The sequence below is a fragment of the Cordyceps fumosorosea genome (genome assembly GCF_001636725.1).
Source record: "Cordyceps fumosorosea ARSEF 2679 chromosome Unknown scaffold_12, whole genome shotgun sequence".
NCBI lineage: Eukaryota > Fungi > Ascomycota > Sordariomycetes > Hypocreales > Cordycipitaceae > Cordyceps > Cordyceps fumosorosea.
Window position 1 is genome coordinate 332,222 of NW_017387312.1, and position 17,940 is coordinate 350,161.

At 54.8% G+C, this 17,940-nt stretch overlaps 5 protein-coding genes across 5 annotated transcripts; 2 read left to right on the plus strand and 3 right to left on the minus strand.

The window, feature by feature from the left end:
* Positions 1 to 628: 628 nt before the first annotated feature.
* On the plus strand, positions 629 to 3,627 carry ISF_05200 (hypothetical protein; the record flags this gene model as incomplete). Its single annotated transcript, XM_018848805.1, has 2 exons — positions 629 to 1,718; positions 1,769 to 3,627. 2 exons carry the CDS (start codon positions 629 to 631, stop codon positions 3,625 to 3,627), a joined length of 2,949 nt encoding a protein of 982 aa, XP_018703941.1.
* Positions 3,628 to 4,232: 605 nt separating this feature from the next.
* ISF_05201 (putative protein family UPF0120) lies at positions 4,233 to 6,587 on the minus strand (the record flags this gene model as incomplete). The annotated part of the gene is made up of 1 exon (XM_018848806.1): positions 4,233 to 6,587. One exon carries the CDS (start codon positions 6,585 to 6,587, stop codon positions 4,233 to 4,235), a length of 2,355 nt encoding a protein of 784 aa, XP_018703942.1.
* A 362-nt stretch (positions 6,588 to 6,949) lies between these two features.
* ISF_05202 (vacuolar protein sorting-associated protein Vps28) lies at positions 6,950 to 7,832 on the plus strand (the record flags this gene model as incomplete). The annotated part of the gene is made up of 3 exons (XM_018848807.1): positions 6,950 to 6,965; positions 7,073 to 7,344; positions 7,413 to 7,832. 3 exons carry the CDS (start codon positions 6,950 to 6,952, stop codon positions 7,830 to 7,832), a joined length of 708 nt encoding a protein of 235 aa, XP_018703943.1.
* A 156-nt stretch (positions 7,833 to 7,988) lies between these two features.
* On the minus strand, positions 7,989 to 9,437 carry ISF_05203 (mitochondrial inheritance component mdm12; the record flags this gene model as incomplete). Its single annotated transcript, XM_018848808.1, has 1 exon — positions 7,989 to 9,437. One exon carries the CDS (start codon positions 9,435 to 9,437, stop codon positions 7,989 to 7,991), a length of 1,449 nt encoding a protein of 482 aa, XP_018703944.1.
* A 416-nt stretch (positions 9,438 to 9,853) lies between these two features.
* Positions 9,854 to 17,262, minus strand: ISF_05204 (1-phosphatidylinositol-3-phosphate 5-kinase (Fab1); the record flags this gene model as incomplete). The annotated part of the gene is made up of 3 exons (XM_018848809.1): positions 9,854 to 9,962; positions 10,018 to 10,622; positions 10,681 to 17,262. The coding sequence occupies 3 exons, from the start codon at positions 17,260 to 17,262 to the stop codon at positions 9,854 to 9,856; spliced, it is 7,296 nt and encodes a 2,431-aa protein (XP_018703945.1).
* Positions 17,263 to 17,940: the final 678 nt, after the last annotated feature.

The window sequence follows — 17,940 nt, forward strand, 5'->3', positions numbered from 1 at the left end:
CAAAATCGCCAAATTTAGCCAATATTTCAAAGACCTGAAAGCATCTTCCGCTGACTGTCTGCAGCTAAATTTGTCTTGTCGCCTATTACACCTACAGTAAGTGCGGTAAGTGGAACATGTAATTTGTCCCCTGTTAGATATCTCACCTCTCTTAGGCATCTCAGGTATTTCACATGTCTTAGGTATTTTATACATCTTTAGTATTCCCTATTCCCTATATCTTAGGTATCTTCGCTAACCACTTTATTTGTCTGTCCGTCCACAAGTCAGCTCAGGCGCGCCCACAAAAAAAACTACCGCGTATTCGCACAGCAGGTTTGTTTACTTTCCGCCCAAAACGGAAGCACAAGCAAGGCCCCCACACCAACTTCAGGTACCTCGAAATCCAACATCCCAGTCAGCAAACCAAATCTCCCCATCTTCATTCTCCATCCGTCTTCTTTAGCCCATAACCACGCGTTTCTTCCCTGCTTTTCTTCCCGCCTCGTCTCTAAAGCATTTACCAATATCTCGCCGAATTGACCAGCTTCATGCAATAGCCTTGCTCGCGCCCTCATAAACACCCGACGTCACCGTTGCGTTCCTTCCTTGGCCATCTCGGCACCGCGCCGCACGCGTCCCAGAAGCCATGGAAACGGACCGTGATCAACGATATCGCTCTCGCGTCCTTCGCGAGATGCATGCAAACCGCGAGAACCCCTTCAACTCGCCGCCTTCCTCGACCGGTTCCCACGGCACCGTCAGCCCGACCATGACCTCTGTCTTCTCCGACCCCGAAGGCGAATCGACCCGCAGACTGAACGAGGATATTGCCCGCATCACCGGCGGCGCTAGGAAGCTACCCGTCAACTGGGAAGCCGCCCATCGCAAGTGGCCTGAGTACTTTTCCAAGCCCAAGAACTCTCTCGGCAACAAGGAGACCAAGCCCAACAAGGAGAGCCACATCGTGCCCTCGTTCAAGTTCCTCCAAGAAGACTCGACGCGAGACATCTGGGAAGGCTCTAAGCGCAAGCGCGCCGACATGCAGCCCCGCGCCGACGACGAGTGCGACCTCTCCGTTCTTCTCTCGAAATCCCCCGCGCCCGTCCTCTCCCGCAACAATCGCCACCTCGGTCCCCTCTCGCGCGCCCACAACCGCGCGCCATCAGAGCCTATGCCGCTCCTGCAAAGACGACCATCAATTTCAGCAGCCCTCGAACAGTTACGCAAGGCCTCCGGAAGCCCCAAGCACATGTCAGGAGCTAACGGCTCGTCACCCAATGGGTCCTCTGCCAAATCTAGCTTTACCGCAGTGCCTCCCTCCCCCAACTCCATCGCCAGTCCCAACAATGGCGCAAACGCGCGTTCATTCTTCATGCCCGATGTGTCTCATCTTGGCGACTTTGTGACCGGCACCCTTCGATTCAGCGGATCCATGAAGAATGGTGTTCCAATTTTCGTCAAGCAGGGCCGGGTCCACGACAGGCAGGCAAGCCCTGCTGCTGCTGCTCACATCCCTGTCGACTCGATCAAGGTCCCACAAGAAGAGGAAAAAATCTTCGTCTCGATGGATATGATCCGCGACGAAATTGTTTCTCTTCAGGAGCACCATGAAAAGGTTCAAGAATATGCCTTGGGCTTGCAACAGCAAGTTGAACGGCTAGAGGCCCAGTCAAGAGAGAAGGGCCACAACCTGGACAAAGGGCACCGTCACGACCAAGTCACGCAAGACAATGCCCGTACGTATCTGCTAATCAAGTAAAAAGGGTTTTGTACTGACATGTCATAGGGCTTCGATCCGAGATTGTCTCTTTGCAGGCGCGTCTAGACCAAGCTACGCGCAAGCTCAGCACCAGCGAAATCGCCAACGATTCCATTTCACATGAAAAGGATCGTGTACTCACCAGGCTGCAAGAGGCGTGCGATGACATAAACAAGCTAACCCGGAAACTCACGGTCAAAGAAAAGGCACTGGAGACATCTCAGAAGCAGCTGGACTCATCTGAGCAAGTTCGTCAGGATAACGATACTCTGCGCCGCGATCTTGTTGCCATTACCCACAGCCGCGATGCTCTTGAGCTGGAGAACTCGTCTTTACGCGACGATAACCGCAAGCTCGAAAGTGAGCTACAGTCACTGCGGTCGCAGATGGATAGAACGCGTTCCGAAAATGACCGCTTGCGTCAGCAGCAGCAGTCTTTGCTCGCGGAGAACAAGTCTCTCCGTGCCAGCAAATCTCAATTTGAGCAGAGTGAGGTTCTCAATGAAGATCTCGACGAGGTGCAGCACGAGCTTGATGCTGCTCGCGAAGAGCTTGAAGCACTTCGCAAGCAAAATGAGGAGCTCGCTTCTCTGCGAGAGGATAACCAGAGCCTTGTGCGACACAATGAAAAATACTTCAACGATAATAAGATGCTCAGGCGCGAGAACTCTGGGTTTGAGCGCAGTATTCATGACCTGCACGAAGAGAATATCAAGCTCAAGGAGGAAGTTACTTTCCTCAAGGAGCAGATTGATCACTACCGTCCAGCTCCCAAAGCAAACATTGAGACCGAGGGCACTACCGCTGGTCTCTTCCTACCTGAGATGACGGTTGATACCAACATATCTGGTCCTGAAGCTCCCACTGAGACCAAGGAACTGCTTGATATGCCCCTGGAGATGACTGGTCAGAGCCAGAACGTTACGGATGGCGAATATACTGAATCTGTACTGAACACCAACCAGAACGTGGAGGCGTCTCAGAAGAAGGGTCAAGCCACCAATGAGCAGGCACAAAAGGTAGCCTTTTCCATCCCGGCTAAGCCTGGGGTGTTGAAGACTGCTGCCAACCAAGGCAGCAAGCGTCGATCTGCCTCGCGCCAGGCACCGAAGGCTCACTTCGAGAACTATAGCGACTACGAAGAGACTACAGGGCCTCTGTCCTTGGATCTGGGCGCTACTCAGGACCAGGCGATTGAGCTGAGCGTTCCTGTGCAGGGAATCTTCAAGCCTATTGGCAACCGCGACCAGACCCCTCATCCTCGCAAAACCAAAAATGTTCAGCGCACCATGGAGACAGACATCACGACCGAAACGACCAAGAGCATCCATCAAAGCATCGGCCATGCCCTGTCTCGTGACGCGAGGCGTGTGCTTGACGGCCTTTGTGAGCACAGCTGCAGCAATTGCATTGTTTGCACCCGAATCACCTCGCACCGCAGCTCATCTACGGAGCTCGCCACCGGCAAGAAGCGCGTCACTGTACCTCGCCCCGTCCCCGTAACGGACCGCAACCTCTCCGTCGAAGACCCGACAATGCGTCCGGCGCAGTTCCCTGGCCATGCCCTCGCCCTCGTCATAAAGGGCCTGGAAGACGAGTCTCGTCATCTACAGTTTGAGCTCTCGAGGCTGCAAACCAAGTACCACAATCATGACAAGGCTATTGGTAAACGGGACCGCGTGGCACTTGCCGAGGACATTCGGGCCCTGCTCAAGAGCCTCGAGGTGAAGAATGACCAGATTTACAGTCTGTATGACGTCCTTGAGGGCCAAAAGGCGGCTGGCCAGGCCATGTCAGAGGAGGAACTCGAGATGACCGTTCTCAACATCACCGGCATGTCTATCCGCGACGCCACTGACCAACTCACCTGGGAAGGCATTCATTAATGCTGCCCAATGTATCAAAAATGAGAAGCGGCGCTCCTGTACTTGTGGCATCATGAATAGCGAACATTATTGGCGTTTATCTTAACGACTTGCATTTGGAGACTGAAAGGCCGATCGGATTGGAGGGGAGATTTTTGTTTTCAAATGGATTTGGAGTTGGGGAGGCTTAATATGGCGTTTTCCTGATTTTTTGCATTTTTGGATGTTTTTGGCTGCTTCGTTGGAAATTCGCTTCCCACCCATCATCGGGCATTCATTACTGGAAGCTGGCGTTTTTCGTGTATCTTTTATCATTTGGTCTTCTTTCGGAACCCCAGGACGGGTCCTGGACGGCTGATTTGGTAGCAGGAGGACTTTTCTGTAGCATGCATTGTTGTATATAATATTCCTCATTAGCCGCGCCATGACTAGACCTTGTCTAAGCTGTCAATAAGAGTGTTTTAGTCTTGTTGTCAAAGCTGAAATGTTGGTATTCGCTTCTTCTGTGCCTTTTTGAACAATGTCGAGTTCAGTGATGAAGAAAAAAGTCAAGGTATCCTTTTGATGTATATACAGCCTAACTCCGGTTTACATGGCGTTTTGTTGTCGCAATATTGCACCACACACTACTCGTCGTCATCCTCTTCCTCATCTTCCTGCTCCCCCTCCCCCTCATCGTCCTCATCCACGTCAAACTCATCATCCTCGTCGTCAACCTCCATGTCCTCGTCCGAGTCCATCACGTCACCCTCCTCCTCCAGGGCGGCGCGCTCGTCCTCCCTCCGCTTCTTGTCGTCCTCCTTGCGGGCCTCCTCCATCACTTTTGCGCGCTCGGCGCGGGCCTTGCGCTGGCCGACGACGTACGCGCCGAGCGGCGTCTTGGCGACGTCGAAGTCGCGCAGGAAGGCGTCGACCTGGGCGCGGTCCTTGGGCGCGAAGTCGACCGCCGCGCGGCGGCCCTCGACAAACTTGGCGTTGGCCTCGAGCTTCTGCACCAGCAGGGCGACCTGGGTGGCGAGCTTGGCGTTCTTGTTGCCGCGGCCGCCGGCGCTGCGCGCCTGCTTGAGCCAGCGCTTGAGCTGGATGACAATGGGCAGGGCAAGCTCGGGGAAGGCGACGGAGCGCGCCCACAGGAGGGCGAACTCGCCGAGGAGCTCGACGACCTGCTCGCCGACGCCGTCCTGGAAGACGCGCGTGCGCAGGTACGCCTTGGGCGCTTTGTAGGCGACGGCGAAGTCGAGCGCGCGCAGGGTGGCGGCGCGCGGCGCGCGGCGCATCTCGGCGGCCGCGAGCACCTCGAGCAGCGGCGAGGCGAGCGGGATGTACGTGTCTGTGGCGCGGGAGACGCGCAGCAGCGCGCGGACGAGGTGGAAGCGCAGCGGGAAGTAGAGCGCGGTGGGGATAAGGCGCATAGCGCCGAGGGTAACCTGCACGAGCGGGTAGACGAGCAGCTTGAGAGGGCTCTCGCGGCCGGCCTCGGCGGCCTTGGCGGGAGTGCAGTGGTGCGCGAGCACGCAGGACCAGAAGTCGAGCGAGTGCGTGAACTGCCAGTTGTAGACCATGCGGAACGCGTCGTTCTTGTTGTGCACGATGCTGTTGCGCAGGTGGATGGCGAGCTGCCGGATGAAGCCGAACGCGGTCGCGTAACCGACCGAGGCGTCGATTCCCCAGAGCTCGGCGGCCGAGTTCTTCATCAGGTTGATGCCGGCCAGCGTGTTGTGGTTGGTGATGCGGCAGCCCTGCACGAGGCCTTGGTAGACGGCCTTGAGGACGGACTCGCGGATGCCCTTGTCGCCGATGACGACGAGCCGCCGAAGCACAAGGAAGGCCGTGACGCGCGTCGACTCGGAACTCGCGGGCTGCGCCCAGAAGCTGACGACGGCCTTGGCCAGCGCCTTGACGAGCTTCTTGAACGACAACAGGTACGGCAGGATCGGCGTGATGGCAGACAGCGTCAGCTTGAGCGTGCGGTCGTCAGACAGCGTGCCGAGGAGGTGCATAATGGCCGACGTATACGTCTTGAGTAGCAGCGAGAGCGCGGAAAACTTTTTGCTGTCCGTCTGCACGTACACGCGGCCCGAGGCCGACTCCTTGACGGGCAGGTGGTGGTTGATGACGGGAGGGATCTCGCGCAGGGCGAGCACGAGGATGTCGTTGAACACTTCGGGGCTGTTAATGGTCCATTTTTGGTCCGCGTTTTCGTCAATGTCGTCCTCGTTGAGGTGGGCGGCGCAGCGAAAGGCGAGAACAACTTGTCTCGTCGCGCGCAGAGACTGCTTCTCCTTCATGGACTTGCGCCAACCAGCTACAATAGCCGTAGTAAGCTCCTTGCTGTCTGCTTCAGCCGCGTCTGCTTCTCCCTCAGCCTTCTTGGCCTTCTTTTGCTTCTTCTTCTTAGGCTGCTGCTCCTCCTCCTCCTCTTCTTCCGAGTCTTCGCCAGCGCTTAGCTCATCAACCTCGGCCAGATCGGCATTGTCATCAAAGTCGAGCGCATCGGGGTCGTTTTCTTTTAGAAACTTGTAGAATTCGGGGTCCTTTTCGGCAAGCCCGTCCATGGTCTCCTGGTTCATGCCGGCGTCATCGTCATCGTCGTCGCCGTCCTCGCTGTCGCTGGCGACTGGCTGCGGTTGCATGGCATCCGAGTCGCTTCCATCCTCCTCGGCATTTGCCTTGGGCTCGTCACGTTTTCTCTTGCCTAGCTTGGCTTTCTCGGACTTGTCGTCAATGATATCTTCGAAGCCGCCCTGGAAGAAGTCGTCAACGCTCATGTCATTGACCTTTCTATCCTTGGGGCCGCTTGGCCGCGGCTTGCCATCCTTGCCAAAGAATTCGGCATCCTTGGCCTTGCGCTGTTTTTGCTTGTCCTTGATCTGTTGCTTCTGCTTGATCTTGGCCGTCACCTTTCTCCGGTCCAGAACACCCTGCAAATGATTCTTTTCGAACTTTTTGGTAGCCTTGAGGTTCTTCTTAGATGGTGCCATGGTGGGCAGTTTATTTGCGACTCGCAAGCGGGCGAGTTGGACTGACCCTGGCTATGGGAGAGACTGCGGTTGAATTTGCAATTGTCCGCCGACAGCGTTCTGAGCGAAACAATAAAGCGTCCCAAAAATTTTCTAGAGTTGGCTTATCGATAACCCTGTTACCCTGATATTCAGGGCGGTGAGGCTTTTCTGCCGTTGACCCCATTGAGATTCCAGTTCCCCGCTAAACAGTTGCCTGTAGCCTTACCTGCTATCGCGCCCAGTGGCGCTGAAGAGCTGCCCATCAGTGATTACAGGCGACATCATCCGCCTGGAGATTTCCCCCTGTGCCAATGCCTTGACCCATCCACGATAACATCACAATGCTTCCGCGGCAGGGTTATGCGCCTACGCCACACAGTTATGTTCCCAATACAGCGCTGTCCGCGTCAATAAATCTAGACGAGGTATGCCCAGATATCATGTCGCTACTTGACCACCCCCAGAACCACTTGGCTCACCAGATACGTCATCGCCCCAGGAAGTCACATTGACAAGCACGCGAGCCGAACGCGACCTTCAAGACTCCCTCGCCGAACTCTTCAGCATCATAGTGACTCTGGACGAGCTAGAGAAGGCCTTCATCAAAGACGCCGTATCTGAGGCGGAATACACAGAGATCTGCGAGCGGTCGCTACGGCAGTACAATGCGTTGCTCGCCGACGAGACCATTGCCAGAGAGTTTGGCGGCCTGGAAGAGTTCCAGGCGAAGTGGGATGTGAGCAGCCCCTCCCCTCCCGCAGAAACTTGTCGCGATGGCCGCGCGCGCGCTAACTCGACGACTAGATTGAAGCGCCCCGCGCGACGAAGCGACTCCAGGCCGGCATGCCCTCCACCATCACGACCCCCTCCTCCTCGGCCGCCGTCGGTGGTGGCGGCGGCGGCGGCGGCGGCGGCGCGTCCGACCGGGGCGGCAACACCAGCGGCGTGCTGATCCTTGAGGCGACGCAGGACTTCATCACGTTCCTCGACGCCGTCAAGCTCGGCCTACTATCCAAGGACCAGCTGCACCCGCTACTATCCGACGTCATCCAGTCGGTCAACAAGGTGACGGACAAGGACTTTGAGAACCGCGGCAAGATCGTGCAGTGGCTCATCACGCTCAACCAGATGAAGGCGAGCGAGGAGCTCAGCGAGCAGCAGGCGCGGGAGCTGGACATGGACATCCAGCAGGCATACCAGGGGTTTCGGCGGACGTTGACGTGACCGGGGGCGCGCGTTCAGAGCAAATCTTTTCTCATATGAATATAGGAAAGCTTCAAATACCCCAGTAGGGCCTCGTATATAATAACAAACAAAAAGGCAATTCCATTCGCGTTTGTGTTTGCTCTGTTCATGTACATCCTGTGGTTACCTATATCATTACACCAAAAACGTCCAGAAGCTCGGGTATACAAACTCCTCCTCGAATATCCTGCGCACCTGCTCCAGGACAAACTTTTCCACCTTTCCCACGTTCTTGAGGCTCTGCTTGCCGCCCTCCCGCCCTCCAATCTCGCTCTCGACGCGAATCTCCTGCAGCAGGCCGCCGAAGCGCGTACTCCCGCCGCCACCACCACCACCGCCCCGACCGGCACCGCCCTCCGCTTCCATTTCCGCTGCCGCACCACTCCTCATGGAGCCCGGCCGACTACCGCCGCCGCCGTCTTCGGGCCCTCCCACGGCCGTCAGCGCGTCGTCTGGGCTCAGGAAGCAAAAGTGCACGCGCTTCCGTATGTGCGCCAGCACGCCGACACCGTCAAACGACAGGCCCGTGATGTTGAGCTTGAGCGGGATGCCCACGAAGCTCGGCATCGGGTAGTCGAGCAGGATCTCGGCCGTCAGGTTCAGCCGGACGTCGCCCGCGTACCGGATGCGGAAGACGGCCTGCACATCCTCCACGCGCGGCTCGCGTCGCCGCGGCGGCAGCGGCGCCGTCCGGGCAGCATCATCGTCGTCGGCTCTACCACCGCCGCCGTCGTTGGCGTCGTCATAGTCCGAGTCGATGATGGCCGAGTCTGCGTGCGCGTCCCGCGTCGGCGGGCGCGACGTGCCGATCGAGGTCGGGGCCAGCGTCGAGACGCTCGACTTTTCCCGGAGCCCGCGGCTTGAAAGAGCCTGCAACGCTGCTGGCTGCGGCGGTGGCAGAAAGCCCAAGTTGTCCACGGAGAGGATGCTGCTCTGGGAGGGGTTCCGGCTGTGGCTCGGCTCCGGCATGCGAACACCAGCCGCCTCCGCTGCTGTGGCCTCTGCCGCCGACGCGGAGTCGTAGCCGTGCCCGAGCCAGCTGCTCCCGAGGTGCGCACCCGCGACGGCGGCCAGCGGCGTCTGCGTGCCCGTGCCGAGGTGGCCGTGGAGGTGGTAGCTCAGCCCCGGGCCGCCGAGCAAGCCCGGCGTGGACGTGCCCATGAACGGGCTTGTCAAGTCGTGGTGGTGATGCGAGAACTCGTTGCGGATGGCCGTCTTCAGGTCCGAAGGTCGATTGCTCCTTCCCGGCGGCGCCTGCCCCCGAGAGGCTGCATGGTGATGGTGGGGGTAGGGGTGGTGCTGGTGCAGCTGCTCGTCCGCCTCTTCCTCCTCCTCCTCGTCTTCATCGCTCTCGTCATCCTCCAGCGGTTGCTCGTAAAAGTCGGGCAGCGGGTCGGCAATGTCCTTGAGCTCCAGCTCCGGCGCGATGCTGCCAAAGTCGAAGCCGTGCACCGTCACCGACTTGATGAAGCGCGGCAGAGGCACGCTCTGGAACTTGTCGTGGATGAAGCCGCGGATGCTCTCTGCCAGCGCCTCTCCGTCCGGGCCGCTTGTGAGCGTTTCCCAGTTGAGTTCTATCGACATGGAAGGCGGACGTGTCGCTACGAATAAATCATGGTATGTTGAATGAGAGGTTGTTGTTTGTGAGGCGCTGTGATTCGTCCAGACCCGCTTTATGAAGGTCGGCTCAACGACGCTTGCTTAGGTGGACGATAACTCCAGTAGCTAAGCTGTTCGATGGCTATTGAACAGATAGAGCTATGCGCGGCGGCGGTCGTCTTCATAGCATTAGTTAGTGTATTAGAACAGTTGTTACTGGTTTCATTATTATGCATATCCTCATAAACTCGCTCTAATGCCTGTATGAATAGCTATATGCCCGTGTTTTCGTAAATGAATCCCAAATCTTTCAACGCCGTACATATCCATCCTCCCAAAACAAGGTAAACATTCAACATTTCCCCCCCCCCCAAAAAAAAATTTCGGCGCATCGTTCACTTTCACTTTTGTAGCTCAGGCTGGTCCTCAAATCTAGCACGTCCACTATAGTACACTGGGTACTGGGTGTTATTGAACAAATGCCAGCAATTTGGAGCCTGGAGGATATATCTGAAACATCGTGTTAGTGGCGCTCGCTTCACCATCGCAGTGTTACGGTCCATACCTTGCCATGGCCTCTCGGAAACGAGACTTGTACTCTTTGGGACTTGTAACTGTTGGTCGATTACGACCACCACCAGCAAACCCACGGTCCTTGATCCAACTTTCAAGCTTCTTGTCCCAGGTGTACGTTCTGATGCAGTCGATGATGCCCACCACGAGCTCTTTTCTGGCCTCATCAACAGCAATCATCAAGGAGTAGTCCATGACATCCTGTCGAGCGAGGAACAGCGTGTCATTCCACACCGATGCTCGCAGTAATTTCTTGGAGTGCTCGCGCGCGAACAGCGGAGACTCGTAAATGTACTCCACCATGTTCTCATCCAAGAGAACCTCATTTTGTTCGCCAGTCGACTGGATCTTACGGTTTCTCATAGAGCCCTTCAAGTCGAAAATCCTGGTTGGTGATCTGTCGTAAAATAGGTTCTCCATCAAGACGAGATCAAGCTTCACATCTGTGCCTGTAATCGGATTCTTGATGATGACTTGGAAGAAGCCCAACATCTTGGCAATAACAGATGGCAAGTCGTGGAACAATGCTTCCGCCATGATGGTGAAATAGCCCGGAGCAAAGTTTAAGAAGGCCGATGTCTCGATGGGAGACAAGGACTAGTCGCAGTTAGCTTTTTTGACCATGTGTTTTCTTGCTGCTTGCCGCTTGACTCACCTTCAACACCAATCTGTCGTCTAGGGTCTTTAAAAAGACAGACCTGGTCTTGCCACCACGTGAATCCCACTTCATGCAGCGTGAAAGAGACTCAACTATGCGCCCAGCGATGCCACATTTCCTTCTCAGAGCGTCAAACTGCTCAGCATAGAAAATTTTGCACGTCATAACTGCCGCGCCTTCCTTGAACTGGTACTTCAAATGCGTTCCCGTGATGCACAACAAACTCTTCTCCAGGTCACTGGCATCCGAATGACGGCCCAGATGCTCCGACGCAGGCGTTGACTTGGCCTGTGCTGTTCCGTCGGATACTTCATCCTGGGGCATCTCTTGCGCCTCGCGACGGATGACCTCGAGCTTGTTTTTATAGTCTTCGCTATTAAGGGCCAACGCAATCACAGAGCTCGGCTCGTCCTCGCGCACAATAACATTAGAGTCAACAAAGATGTGATCCGTCGGGTTGATGGGATAATCCAATGCAGACCAGCCACTGGCGGACCGTTCTGCCCAAAACTTTGTGAGGTACTTCATGAGCGTATTCCTTTGATGCTTAGGAAGTTCAAGTGGAATCTCCTGCGTAGAATCGGCAATCTCTTTGATATCGGGGAGAAATTCATCCGAAACACTGGGTTCAGTGTCACTTGCACGCTCTTCGTCATCCGAGTCTTGCTGGTTTTCTTTCCCAGTCGCGGTGTCATCCGTCTCGGCTACAGATATCTGATCCGGTGCCTTTGGTGCAGGGTCCAGCAGGGGAGGGGACTCCGCCAACTGGTCACTCTTGGCAGCATCTGTATTGCCTGTGGGCAAGGCCGGAGTACTGACTTGTTCGGGTCTTCGCTCCCCAGCCGCGTCGTTCATTAGGGCGGGTTCCTCGACCGCTGCGTTGAAGTCGTCGTAAACCTGAATAGTGACTTTTGTGGAAGTTCTTGGGAGCAACGCGCGCGGATGCCGAAGACTAGCAGCCCGCTTCTTCTTGTCACGTATGCGCTCTTTCTCAAACTCGCGGCTGATTTGCTCAAAGTGTCTTGTTAGAGTGGAAACTTTCGACTCCTTCTTCTTGGTAACCAGACGAGGAATACCGGATGTGGCAGATTTCCCACGTTGTTTCAGAGCAGACAAGCCAAGTCTCTCCGATAAGCGCTTATCGACTTTGATTGACCCCTCGCCCTGCGGCTCTGGAGCAGGTTCGACTTGATCTCCAACGTTCGAGGGATTGCCCACAGTTGTCATGGCCCGTGGGATGCGTTGGGGTTGCGAGGTGGCCCGTATTATGGGAGGTGAGGAGCGCGGTATACCTCTCTCGTCTTGCTTGTTATTTGACGCGTCTTCACCGGCTTTCCGGGCTTGCTCACGCCGCATACGGTCTACCTTTTCTGTAAGCGATTGGCCATCACCCACAACGACCGATGCGCTGTCTCTGGTGACAGGTGGCGATGCTGTTTTCGAGGAATCAACCGATTCGGCACTTTCAGCTTGGGAACTCTCAGCAGGTTTTTTTTCAGGCGCTTGGCTGGATCCAGACACAACCGGGCCAGAGCCTGCCAAATCAAGTGCTTCGACACGCTCAGTGGTATCCTCTGTCGGGACCTCGGCCTTTTCGTTGTCTTCTCCATCCGGGTTCCGTAGAAGACTTCCACGTAGAATGCTTCCATCCATGTCGGTACATTCTGTTGGTTGCGTGCTCTTTTCGTCAATCTCAGAGAAACCCTGTGATGGCCGACTGTCGCTATCAGTGGCCGAAACCATTGTCTCTTCCGGATTGGTCATTGTTTCCTTGGACTCGTCGGTGAACATCTTCTTCAATTGCATCATCGTCAGCTGCCGCATATCTTTGTCTCCTAAGAAGTCCGCCTCGAACTTGGCGAAAGCTTGGTCCCACTCGCCCGCAACTTCCAGCATTTCACGTACGAGACCATTAAAGGGGACGATTTCGTAGTACTTTGAGTTGACATAGACATCCTCTAACTTGCGTAGCATGATTGGGAGTTGCCCCTGCATCTTCTTCGTGAGAACCTCAACTTCTGCTTTGCAGAGCTCGGCCTTTTCTGGCAAGACGCTGTCGATACGAATGCTCTGGAGCCTTGCTTTGACAGATGACATGAACTTGCGCCAGCGCTCCTCCATTCTGGTGAAAATCTCGTTCTTCAGTTTGAGATCGTTTTGAACCTTCCAAGTGATTCTGGCCCTAGGTACCACAATCTCTAGGAGGTCGATAGGGTCCCAATGAATGCGAACGCGAGCATCATTGAAGCCGAAATACCGGACGTGATCTCGAGAGTGGTCATGAGGACAATCGATGCCGTGTTTAATACGAAGGCCGCGGCCCCAGTAGAGTAGCTCGAGATATTTCCCGAAGGAATATTTGTACGTAGCATCGGACATTGGAACTTCTTGCGAGTCCTTCTTGCAGATTTTGCAGTATGTCCACATGGTGATACCATCCCCAAGACTTGAATGCCTAGTCACTCCCGGTGGTGCATCCTCCACGAAAACCGTGATTCGATATTGGTCGTGAACATACGTACGATGATGTTCAATCAGTTTCCTCTCGCAGCCACTCGAGTCGCAGATTCCGTCCTTGGTCTCTGCCAGATCCTGAATGTACTGGCCAAGTGTACAGTCGGGATCCATGCCAGTATACACATGCTGCTCATCGTAAAAGTTAATTGCGATGAGGCTGGGCTCTGTGCATGGAATTTTGGTTTCGGTGCAAATTTCGGAATACAAAACGACAATGTTTTGGTGTGAATAAGGGTCAAATAGATCCAAGTTACCTTGGATATATGCTTCCCATTGTCGAGTTCCCGTTTGGTAGTTGAAGAACGCTTTGTCGTATTCCGCATCATGCATGGCATGTAAAATCTCCATAATTTGCCTCGGGGCCTTCTGGCCAATCTTCTCAACCATCTCGGGTTTAATCAGCTGGAACTTTGCACGACCAGCACTCGCTTCATCCTGCTCGTCAATGACTGTTTGATCTCGCAAACGTCGAAGGTAGAGAAGTCGGCGTTCCTGTTCTCGCGCTCTCATCAAAACATGAGGCTGAGTGAACTTGACGTAGGGTGAAGCCGATAGAATCTTGGTCTCATACTTGGCAACCATGTCGCTGTAAAACGTGGGCATGGGTACATCGTCTGGCACCGGCGGATCTCCCACACCACTGTCATGAGAATCATGTAATGACGGAAGCTTTGGTCGTTCCTCATTTGACTGCCCAGCATCGGCCGCTCCATCCAGATCAGCCTTCTCTGTAGCTTGAGGCTGTTGTTCATTCTCGTTTGAACTGTGCTGTGATGCGACGCGAGCCGCTTGTTTTCCGTCTTCGGTCGAGCTCGAGGTCTTGAAGCTCTCGTTCATGACATAGGAGTTGGAAAGTGAGGTTTCGCCTTCGTCGGGCTCAATGGACTCGTCGCGCAGCAGGCTAGACTCTAAGCGAAGGTTGTACACAACATACGACATGAATTCAACAATGTACTTGACTTTTGACAGAGTGGCGCTGTCAGCTCCTCGCAAGGATATCGTACAGCCCAAGTCCGGGCGGCAGCCTCCAAGAAATATGTATGACTTCTTGCCGCGAAGAAAGTTGTTGTTGACAAAGGTCTTGACCTCGAAGCTCGAGCAGCGTCCCGTGGAGACGGGCAGTGCCAGTCTATCTAGGGAGCTCAAGATGTCTGCTTCGGCGCAGCGGGCAACTGCTTCAATTACAGTATGCTTGACGTTGTACGCGACAGAGATGTTGAGCTCTGCAAAATACTGTAATGCAATGCCAGACACGCCCTTCTCAACCAGAACAAGATGCGGCGAAAGCTTTGCTAGCCTTTGAACCACGATGCGAAGATATTCCCTCTCGCCTTCAATGACCGGCTGCAAGCTCATAAAATGCTGCTGGTGACGTTGATATTCGATGGGGAAAGTTACCAACAAGATGCGCGGGTTTGCGATCCTGCGTGGCATGCTTTTCAAAGCCAAATTCTTTGTGAAAACAACACCCGAAACATAAGAAGTATCTCGTGGCCGGCCTCCGGGAATCTTTTTTAGCTTGACATAGTGGCGAATATCCATATCCTCCCCTTTTGCAACGTTTGGAGAGACATCATCGGTACACCGAAGCAAGATTGGCACAAGAGATTTGATCCAAGCTTCAGGTTCGAGAACATCAGCATCTTCTAGAAGTTGATGCAGCAGCTTGTCGATATGCTTCAAACTCGAACTGTTCAGGTCTGTGTTTGACGGTATGTTGAATGGTACAGAATCTCTGCGGGAAGATCTCATGTGCAGGTGATCGCCGTTGTCCGTTGGAACAAGAGCTTCTGTCGAGCCCGTTGGAATTTTGTATATAGACGACTTTGGCCTTGGAGATGCCAAGTGATGTGCAGCTCCACTGACGTTACTCATATTACGTCTTCTATTGCTTCGTCGGTGATTCAGCACACTTGTTGGCGCGCTCGTATCATCCGCAGCCCCGCGGCTGTAGTGGCTCATGCCACTAATGCTCTTCTCTCCGGGTCGATGTCGATGTTTTCTCCCCGCATTCATGAAGGGCGACAAATTTGACTTTTCTTGTTCGAATCCTGCAGTGTGCATGTCGGCTGAGTTCATGGTTGCAAAAATGCTGACTTGCTCGTCTCCGCTAGAGTCGTCTGACATGAAATCGGCAAGCTCGGGGTCGATAATATTATCGTCGTGAAAAGCGGGAAATTTGGACCTTTTGGACGTATCGTCATCGACACCCCTTCTAAATGGAGCGCGTTCCTCCGCGGCACCTTTAAGGCGCCCGAGAAAGCCATGTTTCGAGTGATGCCGTTTGTGCCCGGCTGATGATTGCGGTCGTGCATTTGTGAGAGACTTCAGAGACCGGGACGATCCAGGCCGGCTAAGTTGTGGTAATCCAATCTCCAGCACAGCAGAGTTGCGGTTCGATTCATTTACCCGACGGGTGGCAGGAATTGCCATCATAGGAGTGACAATGGGACGTTGTCCGTTCGAGGATTCCGGTGCAGCTGTTACAGGATCCCCGTCGCGCTTTGGCTGTGATGGTGAGCCTTGGCCGGGCTTTTGACTTGGACCGAAGATTCTGGGCATAAATGACTGCTCGTCGCCGGAATCATCTGATGCACTGCCTTCCTGGCGGCGATTGATTGCCTCCAAACAACGCTTGCAAACACGCAGAGTGCCCTGCACGCCAAGTTTGTCGCCCGCCACTAGTTTTGTACACTTTGAATCAAAAATGCAGCCACAAGCTCTGCAGTGATGTTTTCTCCGGAATGCAGAGAATGGCGCCTGGCAGAGGTAACACTCTTTGACTGTGTCGTCCTTCATCCAGAACTCTTTGCCCAGCACCTGCCGCCGCCCCATCCTATCCAGTTGGGCACTCATATGGTCAGAAGCACCTTCATGGGAAGTTGTTGAGCTGGGATCGCGTGCATCTCCAGAAATGAAACGTGCATGCCCGCCATGACGGGAGAGCGCCTCGTGAGAGTTCACCTCAGAAGCGGCCATTTCGACTGGGCTGTGCGGGGCTCCACCCCGGTCGAGTGAAGAATCGCGAGAGACAGAATACACCGTTGATCTAGAGCGACTTATTCGGTCAATCACGGCAGGCTTCCGTCTCAAGTGATCCGGGCTTAACATGGAGGAGCTTGCAGAGGGGCTTCGTGTATGATTTGCAGGAGCGGACGTCATTTGTAAATGAGGCGACATGGTTGGTGCGTCCATACTTCCATCGTAGCTAGATGCGTCGTCCGTGTTCGAGATAGGAAGTAATCTACCGTCGGTAGCGTCAAACGTAGCTATGTCTAATATCGGAAGGCTGTGGTGCGTATCGCTTCGGCCAAGACTTCGACGTGATTCCTGTCCACCGCTGCCATCTGTTCGGATCGTGCTCCTGCTGGCATCTCTTTGAGGGTTTGGGGGGTTTGGAGCAGAGGCCGTAACGGGGTCGATGGTAGAAGAGCTTTTTGGCTTGCTTCCAAGAAGTGGGCGCCCAGATGACGAAGATGGCTTTGAGCCAGTGATAAGAGGCACGCTGCCTCTAGACGATGGCGGTTGTTGAAGACCGCGGCTCTCCTCGGAGATGCTGGCGCTCCTAGAAGATAGGTCTTTTGATGGGACAGTTTGCAATGATTCTGGCACGGTAGTGATGGCACCGTCGCTGCGGTTGAGGGACGAGACCGAGTTTTTGGAGATGTGGCTGCCTGAGAGCGATGTCCGTTTCGAAGCTGTTTCTATCGTGGTGTCGTCATCTCGACTCGTCGCTTTCGTCGGGCTCACTGCACCTACAGCCTCTCGAAACCTGGTGTAAAGGCCACTGAGACCGTGGTGGACAAGATCACCGGTTGACGCTTTGCCCTCGGCGGCAGGCGAGGCTCGGGGCGGGGGTGCAAAGTCGTTGAAGGTCGTGAGAGCCCCGGACTGGCTTGCCGAGTTGTGTATTTTGTCGAGGGTGCTTGACATCTGCTCCTTGTCTATCAGGGAGCTGGCGGAAATGGAGTTGACAGAGTCGCGTCGAGTTCTTCGACTGAACGGTGAGCCACGAGTGGACGCCGGCGAGCCGGGCGGCTTGGCCGTGGTACTGCTCGCCATAGCGCACACAGCTCAAGAGCCAAAGAGTCGATAGCACGCGCTCTAGCAGCTGACAAGTGTGTCTACGCCAGTGTCGTATGCAGCCGTCATGGTCTGTTGTGCGGGGTTTGAGGAGTGCGCTTCTGTGTAGGATACGGCTGCGTTTCGAGACGTGGTAGGCAATAAGCAGCGAATGACTGGAGGGAGTCGTGGACGGGGTCGCGCAGGCACAATCAAGGCGTGACCAGGCAAACGATGATGCCTATGAAAGAGTGCGGTGTGATGCGCAGGTCGAGTATGGGGTATCCTTGGCGATGATGCTGAGCGGCAGAGATGTTTCAAAGAATAGGTATGTTGGGGTGGCTGCCTTGCAATGCGGGAGCTTGCGTCCGTTTGGTTCCATGGCAGCCACGAGCTAAGGTACATACACACTGTCGGTGCAGATGCCAGTGGATTTAGCAGGTTTATTATTATTTAGCAGGGTTTATTAGCAGCAAGCAGCAAGCAGGTATGTACAGTAGCTCCAGCTCCAAGAGGCTCAAGAGGCTCCACCAGGTGACGCCACTTGCCACTTCTCCAACGCGTTAAAACGATGACGCTTCGCGTTGTGCTAGTTGCACGGGTAGATTGCCCAAACTATTGAAAACGACGAAAAAATCCACGTCTCTGCTCCTGCTGTTCTGAAAAGCCATCGCAGCC